Below are 9339 nucleotides of genomic sequence, written 5' to 3'. Positions count from 1 at the left end.
CTCTTTCTTTCTTTCTTTCTTTCTTTCTTTCTTTCTTTCTTTCTTTCTCTCTCTCTCTTTGCTTCTCTCCTCTCTTTCTTTGTCTATTTCTTTCTCTCTCTCTCTCTTTCTTTGTTTCTCTCTCTTTCTTTGTTTCTCTCTTTCTTTGTTTCTCTCTCTTTCTCTATCTTTCTTTGTTTCTCTTTCTTTCTTTCTCTTTGTTTCTCTCTTAATTTATTTCTCTTTCTTTCTCTTTCTTTCTCTTTCTTTCTCTTTCTTTCTCTTTCTTTGTTTCTCTCTCTTTCTCTCTTTATCTTTCTCTTTCTTTGTTTCTCTCTTTCTTTCTCTCTCTCTTTCTTTGTTTCTCTCTTTTTCTCTCTCTCTCTCTTTTTCTCTTTTTTGTTTCTCTCTTTCTTTCTCTTTCTCTCTTTTTTGTTTCTCTCTTTCTCTCTCTCTCTTTTTCTTTCTCTATTTCTCTCTCTCTTTTTCTTTCTCTCTCTCTTTTTCTTTGTCTTTCTATCTCTTTTTCTTTTTTTCTTTCTCTTTCTTTTTCTTTCTCTTTTTCTTTCTCTCTCATTCTCTTTTTCTTTGTTTCTCTCTCTTTCTCTCTTTCTCTTTCTCTTTCTTTGTTTCTCTGTTTCTCTTTCTTTGTCTCTCTCTCTCTCTTTTGTTTCTCTCTCTCTTTCTTTTGTTTCTCTTTCTCTCTCTCTTTTTGTTTCTCTTTTTCTCTCTCTCTCTCTTTGTTTCTCTCTTTCTTTCTCTTTTTCTTTGTCTCCCTCTTTCTCTTTCTTTGTTTCTCTTTCTCTCTCTCTCTTTCTTTGTTTCTCACTCTTTCTTTATTTCTCTCTCTTTCTCTCCTTTTTTTGTTTCTCTCTTTCTCTCTCGTTCTTTGTTTCTCTCTTTCTCTATCTCTTTCTTTGTCTACCTCTTTCTCTTTCTTTGTTTCTCTCTTTCTTTCTCTCTCTCTCTTTCTTGTTTCTCTCTCTCTTTCTTTGTTTCTCTCTCTCTCTTTCTTTGTTTCTATCTCTCTCTTTATCTCTCTTTCTTTGTTTCTCTCTCTCTTTATTTCTCTCTTTCACTATATCTCTTTCTTTGTTTCTCTTTCTTTGTTTCTCTTTCTTTGTTTCTCTTTCTTTGTTTCTTTTTCTTTGTTTCTCTCTTTCTTTCACTCTCTCTTTCTTTTTCTTTGTTTCTCTCTCTCTTTCTCTTTCTTTGTTTCTCTCTTTCTCTCTCTCTCTCTTTTCTCTTTCTTTGTTTCTCTCTCTCTTCCAGATTCAGCACTCAGAGAAGGGAGAAAACACAAGGGGGTGTTAATCCCTATCTGTGTTAATGATGTTATTCTCTCATCGACCTTTTAGAGTATGGTGTTCCTCTCAACCTCCTGGAGTATGATATTCGTTCCTTCTCCTCTGTGGAGTTTGGTAGAAACCCTTGTAGGAGTATGGGATATATTTGTGAAGAGTGCACTTGATTTTTTAGTTAAATATTAAAAGCAAAACGGATTTATTGAAAAATAGGTTAACACCCCCTCCGTGCAATCAACATACCTCACATGTTTGAGGTTAAATAAGGTGAGCACTATTCTTTATCTTTATTATTAACACCACACAAGTGCTTACATACTGCACCGTAAGTTGCTACTTGTGTTTTATCCCTTCTCTGAGTGCTGAATCTGAACTACATTCTTTCACCACCTTTTCCACTGGTGATAGTAGAATCCTCAGATATTGCAGCCTTCGAAACACACCAGGAGGAACTTTATAAGCAGATTTAACATTTGCATCTCGAACAGCGCAAGTCAAAATACCTATTGACTCTCTATATAAGTATAATTGTGGAAATCCACAATTGTAAGACTTAAATAAAAAGAGGGAAAATAAATAAAGTATATAAAGCTGTTGCACTACACATAATTAAACATTTTATTTAACAGCCCCTTTAAATAAGAGAATAGTTTTTCTTCATGATATAACACCTATGCTGTTCTTTTTTTTTGCCTAATATTACCATATCAGCATATATTGTACTACATCCATGTTTGGTTTTGTTTTTGTTTTTTGCTTTAAAACCACAACCTATTGTTGTGCTGCACACTCAGACTTCTGTCTACTTTGCACTACAGGAAGGAAAATAAACCAACAAGTGTTTCCTTTATAAGCTTACCTCATAAATAGATATTTATGCTATTTTTTTTCTAAATATATAAATTCCCATGTTGAGATATTTTATACTATTTTTCTCAGTTGTAGATTGAAAAGAATAATCAGTGTTTATAACAAATTGGTCCTTGCCTGTTGTAGTCATGTCACAATTACATTTTGGTGCTTTGGGTCTCAGAAAAGTGAATGTTTGGGCTCTTCGGTAGAATTCAAATCTATTTTGCTATCATTTCTTAAAAGGTCACTAAAGTCAAAATTAAAGTTTCATGATTCAGATAAAACATAGAATTTCAAAAAGCTTCACAATATACCTCCATTATCAAACGTGCACGCTATTTTTATATGTACACTTTCTAAGGATCCAGCTCCTACTGGGCATGTGCAAAATTGTACAATATATACTTATATTTTTTTATTTTTTTTAACACCCTGCAGCATGTGTAACTTATAAGTGTTCTGTATTTTAAGGGACGGGTGGCAACCCTAATAGGAACCCCCCTCCCCCCAGCACATTTTAAAATTACTGCGTGATATGCAAAAAGAAAAAGCATGGAAGGATCATTTTAACAAAGGCAATTACACAAAGTAAATATTTTTACCAGAATAACATGGCACACTAGACGTGTATTTGTGTATTTAGTTAATGCCCGAATGTGGAAGAAGGGGGCCAGCTCTTTTCGGAGCCGGATTTCTTCTGTGAAAGTACAACATTAATTTCAGGATTTACACAGATATTAAAGGGACATTCCAGTCAAAATTTAAATGCACATAGATGAATTACATCTTTGAATAGAAATATATTTGTAATATACATGTAATGGCAAAAATGCTTCTGGTAAAAGTCACCACTGTTTCAGAGTGAGCATTTTTCTCTGCACGTGCATGGGAAGCATAGCTAGATATTCTCAGTGAACCAGCATTTCAAACACTGCAACCGCCCAGAACACCAGTGGGGCTTGTAATCATGTGAGCCATTAACAAATTGAGTCAATACCAGATGATAAAAGCAACCTAGGCTCTCCAAGCAAGTGCTTTGTTTAAAATGCTGGTGCACGGAGCATACTTAAATGCACATTTTAAACAGCTATAGCTTTTATCAGAAGCATTTCTGCTAATACTATATATGTGCAATTCGTTTCGGATCGATTCGGAAATTCTGCAAATTCTGCAAATTCGGAGAGTCGGATCGAACCAAATTTCCGAATTAAAATACTGCAGAATTTACCGAATAAATCCGAATTAGTTTGGATTTATTCGGTAAATTCGGATGGCCATGGATTACACTAGTATTGTACAGTATATTAGGTTATATCACTCTGCTATGGGTTACACCTAATATACAGTACATAATACTATATACTTATATGCATTTTGTAATTGGCTAATGGGTGTCACATGATACAAGGGGAGGAAATTTGGATTCACTTTGAAGTTTGGAATCACAAGTTTTCTCAAAGTAAGAGAAAAAGATAGAGGGCGCTATACAGGGAGTGCAGAATTATTAGGCAAGTTGTATTTTTGAGGATTAATTTTATTATTGAACAACAACCATGTTCTCAATGAACCCAAAAAACTCATTAATATCAAAGCTGAATAGTTTTGGAAGTAGTTTTTAGTTTGTTTTTAGTTATAGCTATTTTAGGGGGATATCTGTGTGTGCAGGTGACTATTACTGTGCATAATTATTAGGCAACTTAACAAAAAACAAATATATACCCATTTCAATTATTTATTTTTACCAGTGAAACCAATATAACATCTCAACATTCACAAATATACATTTCTGACATTCAAAAACAAAACAAAAACAAATCAGTGACCAATATAGCCACCTTTCTTTGCAAGGACACTCAAAAGCCTGCCATCCATGGATTCTGTCAGTGTTTTGATCTGTTCACCATCAACATTGCGTGCAGCAGCAACCACAGCCTCCCAGACACTGTTCAGAGAGGTGTACTGTTTTCCCTCCTTGTAAATCTCACATTTGATGATGGACCACAAGTTCTCAATGGGGTTCAGATCAGGTGAACAAGGAGGCCATGTCATTAGATTTTCTTCTTTTATACCCTTTCTTGCCAGCCACGCTGTGGAGTACTTGGACGCGTGTGATGGAGCATTGTCCTGCATGAAAATCATGTTTTTCTTGAAGGATGCAGACTAATTCTTGTACCACTGCTTGAAGAAGGTGTCTTCCAGAAACTGGCAGTAGGACTGGGAGTTGAGCTTGACTCCATCCTCACCCCGAAAAGGCCCCACAAGCTCATCTTTGATGATACCAGGCCAAACCAGTACTCCACCTCCACCTTGCTGGCATCTGAGTCGGACTGGAGCTCTCTGCCCTTTACTAATCCAGCCACGGGCCCATCCATCTGGCCCATCAAGACTCACTCTCATTTCATCAGTCCATAAAACCTTAGAAAAATCAGTCTTGAGATATTTCTTGGCCCAGTCTTGATGTTTCAGCTTGTGTGTCTTGTTCAGTGGTGGTCGTCTTTCAGCCTTTCTTACCTTGGCCATGTCTCTGAGTATTGCACACCTTGTGCTTTTGGGCACTCCAGTGATGTTGCAGCTCTGAAATATGGCCAAACTGGTGGCAAGTGGCATCTTGGCAGCTGCACGCTTGACTTTTCTCAGTTCATGGGCAGTTATTTTGCGCCTTGGTTTTTCCACACGCTTCTTGCGACCCTGTTGACTATTTTGAATGAAACACTTGATTGTTCGATGATCACGCTTCAGAAGCTTTGCAATTTTAAGAGCGCTGCATCCCTCTGCAAGATATCTCACTATTTTTGACTTTTCTGAGCCTGTCAAGTCCTTCTTTTGACCCATTTTGCCAAAGGAAAGGAAGTTGCCTAATAATTATGCACACCTGATATAGGGTGTTGATGTCATTAGACCACACCCCTTCTCATTACAGAGATGCACATCACCTAATATGCTTAATTGGTAGTAGGCTTTCGAGCCTATACAGCTTTGAGTAAGACAACATGCATAAAGAGGATGATGTGGTCAACATACTAATTTGCCTAATAATTCTGCACTCCCTGTATTTAAATACAGGGAGTGCAGAATTATTAGACAAGTTGTATTTTTGAGGATTAATTTTATTATTGAACAACAACCATGTTCTCAATGAACCCAAAAAACTCATTAATATCAAAGCTGAATAGTTTTGGAAGTAGTTTTTAGTTTGTTTTTAGTTATAGCTATTTTAGGGGGATATCTGTGTATGCAGGTGACTATTACTGTGCATAATTATTAGGCAACTTAACAAAAAACAAATATATACCCATTTCAATTATTTATTTTTACCAGTGAAACCAATATAACATCTCAACATTCACAAATATACATTTCTGACATTCAAAAACAAAACAAAAACAAATCAGTGACCAATATAGCCACCTTTCTATGCAAGGACACTCAAAAGCCTGCCATCCATGGATTCTGTCAGTGTTTTGATCTGTTCACCATCAACATTGCGTGCAGCAGCAACCACAGACTCCCAGACACTGTTCAGAGAGGTGTACTGTTTTCCCTCCTTGTAAATCTCACATTTGATGATGGACCACAGGTTCTCAATGGGGTTCAGATCAGGTGAACAAGGAGGCCATGTCATTAGATTTTCTTTTTATACCCTTTCTTGCCAGCCACGCTGTGGAGTACTTGGACACGTGTGATGGAGCATTGTCCTGCATGAAAATCATGTTTTTCTTGAAGGATGCAGACTTCTTCCTGTACCACTGCTTGAAGAAGGTGTCTTCCAGAAACTGGCAGTAGGACTGGGAGTTGAGCTTGACTCCATCCTCAACCCGAAAAGGCCCCACAAGCTCATCTTTGATGATACCAGCCCAAACCAGTACTCCACCTCCACCTTGCTGGCGTCTGAGTCGGACTGGAGCTCTCTGCCCTTTACCAATCCAGCCACGGGCCCATCCATCTGGCCCATCAAGACTCACTCTCATTTCATCAGTCCATAAAACCTTAGAAAAATCAGTCTTGAGATATTTCTTGGCCCAGTCTTGACGTTTCAGCTTGTGTGTCTTGTTCAGTGGTGGTCGTCTTTCAGCCTTTCTTACCTTAGCCATGTCTCTGAGTATTGCACACCTTGTGCTTTTGGGCACTCCAGTGATGTTGCAGCTCTGAAATATGGCCAAACTGGTGGCAAGTGGCATCTTGGCAGCTGCACGCTTGACTTTTCTCAGTTCATGGGCAGTTATTTTGCGCCTTGGTTTTTCCACACGCTTCTTGCGACCCTGTTGACTATTTTGAATGAAACGCTTGATTGTTTGATGATCACGCTTCAGAAGCTTTGCAATTTTAAGAGTGCTGCATCCCTCTGCAAGATATCTCACTATTTTTCACTTTTCTGAGCCTGTCAAGTCCTTCTTTTGACTCATTTTGCCAAAGGAAAGGAAGTTGCCTAATAATTATGCACACCTGATATAGGGTGTTGATGTCATTAGACCACACCCCTTCTCATTACAGAGATGCACATCACCTAATATGCTTAATTGGTAGTAGGCTTTTGAGCCTATACAGCTTGGAGTAAGACAACATGCATAAAGAGGATGATGTGGTCAAAATACTGATTTGCCTAATAATTCTGCACACAGTGTAGATACATGAAATAATTGGAAAAAAGGCAAATAATAAAATTAATAAATAAATCAAATAATGTCTGTAACAATAAATGAAGAGTCCACAAGTTCTTCTTCTGATGGATTGGGCTTTCAGGGATGATCTATAAATGAAATTAAAAAGAAGAGCGCCTAGTGCAGAAATCTTGGTTTGTGAAATAGTGCAATTAGTGCAGGCTGGGTGTTAAGTCTCTAGCTGACTTGTATAAAGCTGTCTCACAGGAACTTGTGAGAGTTGTTGGCTCTGGGGAATTTGATGTTTCTGTCCTTTCAAAAGTGGAAAACAAAAGGACAAGCACCCAATAGTACAGAAAAAATCAACGATGGAGATAATTAAAATAATTATTACAAATGATTACTCACATGTAGGTAAGTGCATATAGAGCAGGCTGGGCTTCATAGTCTCCAGCTGACTAATTCCTTTTGGCCTCCCAGGGTGAGAAATCCAATGCTGATTTTACTTGAAGGTCATTGTTTGCTCCAAAAATTAAAGACTGAAGAAACAGCTAGTTTAAGCTGAGAACCACTTGCATATGTTTTTATATTTACCTTGTACTTTTATTAAATTGTTTTAATACAAGTAGTTTTTTTAGCCTTCCTGTTTGTCTTTAATTTTTGGAGCAAACAATAACCTTCAAGATTTCTCACCCTGGGAGACCAAAAGGAATTAATCAGCTGGAGACTATGAAGCCCAGCCTGCTCTATATGCACTTTTTCACAGTGCAACTTTACATGTTAGTAACCATTTGTAATAATTATTTTAATTGTCTCCATCTTTGGTATTTCTGCAATATTGGGCGCTTCTCCTTTTTGTTTTCCACTTTTGAATGGACAGAAACATCACATTCGCCAGAGTCAACAACTCTCACAACTCATGGGACACAGCCTTATACAAGTCAGCTGGAGACTTAGTGCAATTAGCGCAAGCTGGGTGTCTATTTCACAGTGCAGTTCTCCATGTGAGTACCCATTTTATTTGGTCATTATCCCTTCACAAACCAAGATTTCTGCACCATGGGGCGCTCTTCTTTTTCATTTCATTTATAGATAACTTTGAAATTGGCCAGAAAATATTCTACTGCTCATTTCAAATTCAAAGTATGTGGTATTGCATTGTCTTTTTATAGTGTATTTGCCAATTCTTTAATTATACTGTATTTAGTGGTCTTTTAAATTGTAAAACTATTTCTGGTTCGTCTCCAAATTTCAGCAGGATTCTACCAAGAGCCCAAAAACTGTAAAGAAATTTCTACAGAAAAGAAAACCTGAAAGGAAAACTTCTGATGAAGACTCTATTTTTAGGAAAAGTAGGTTTTATTTTACATTTAAAAAAATTACAGTAGTCACATTTTAGATTTTGAATAATTTGTTTTAGTTTAGAATCTTGAGTTGTATGGTCGATATATAATGGAAAAGTCAATAATATAACTTATCCTAAAATGGCTATGGAAACATGCCTTGTATATTCGGATTATGTATGGTATATATGTGTGTGCGTGTGTATTGTGTGTGCACTCTCACAGGCACAATATAAACAGCCATCCGGGGGCTAGAAATAGATCATTCAAAGAGTGATACAGCCAGCACTCGCTTCATCAAATTTAAATAGCTCTATTATCAGATTTGCTTTGTTCTCTTGGTATCCTTTTTTGAAGAATTAACCTTGGATGGCACATTGGAGCCCAGGAGCATGCACGTTTTGGGTTTTGCTTCTATGAAGAGTAAAACTAGGTAGGCTTATAAGACTTCAGGAGTGTGCAGATGTCTTCAGTACTTCAGTATGGCTGCAGTGTTTGCAGCAATGTTTGTAGCAGTGTTATACATTATTGCACACACTGCTGCCATAAATGCTGAAGACCTCTGTATACTCCTGAGATCTTATGAGAAAACTTAGGTTTGCTCTTCAAAAAAAAAAACAAGAGAAGAAAAAAAAACAAATTTGATAATATCATTTTATTAAATTACACTCTATCTGAATAAAAAAAAAAATGTACTTTACAACCCATCAAACCTACTACACTGTAAAATTTAAATTCTAAATGTAAATGTATATTGTGCATTGTTTTACAGGCACAGTTGCTTTGGAAGAAGATGCACAAATTCTCAAAGTAATTGAGGCATATTGTACTGGTGCAGGCTTCCAGCAAAACCTTAGTTCCGGTAAGCAATAAAGAAATCATGTCGGATCAGAATGTATTATCATAAAATTTATCTTGTTAATAGTCTAAAATTTATTGTGATCTTGAAATGAGGGATCTGTGTTCATTATATAACCAGATTTGCTTGCCACTGTAATTATTGAAAATCAATACTAATACTAGCTGTTAACACTGGATATGTTATTGTTATTTACATAAATCTATCGTTAGCGAGAGGAGCGTAAATGCGATTGCGAGATTGCAGTGTTCTTTACGCTCAAATGCATATTACAAGTGGTGCGCTGTTTAATTACCGCAATTTTGTTTGCGCCAAATTGCGGTAACTTACGATCCCCATATTTTCTATGGGCGGCATTGAGTGGCAATGTCCACTCATATTAAAAGTTGAAAGTAAATGCGATC

General features: G+C 36.8%; 1 protein-coding gene across 5 annotated transcripts in view; it reads left to right on the top strand.

Annotated features, from left to right (window-relative positions):
* ARHGEF6 (Rac/Cdc42 guanine nucleotide exchange factor 6) overlaps positions 1-9339 on the top strand; it is a 283838-nt gene that overhangs the window by 252896 nt on the left and 21603 nt on the right. For 4 of the 5 annotated variants that reach the window (XM_053699228.1, XM_053699226.1, XM_053699230.1 and 1 more), the window contains 2 exons: positions 7989-8085; positions 8849-8938. In XM_053699228.1, the coding sequence (XP_053555203.1) occupies positions 7989-8085; positions 8849-8938 (187 nt within the window). The remainder of the gene's footprint in view (positions 1-7988; positions 8086-8848; positions 8939-9339) is intronic. The other variant, XM_053699227.1, reaches the window with a different exon arrangement.

Source organism: Bombina bombina, chromosome 1, assembly GCF_027579735.1.
Source record: "Bombina bombina isolate aBomBom1 chromosome 1, aBomBom1.pri, whole genome shotgun sequence".
NCBI lineage: Eukaryota > Metazoa > Chordata > Amphibia > Anura > Bombinatoridae > Bombina > Bombina bombina.
This window is presented reverse-complemented; position numbering and strand designations above follow the sequence as displayed.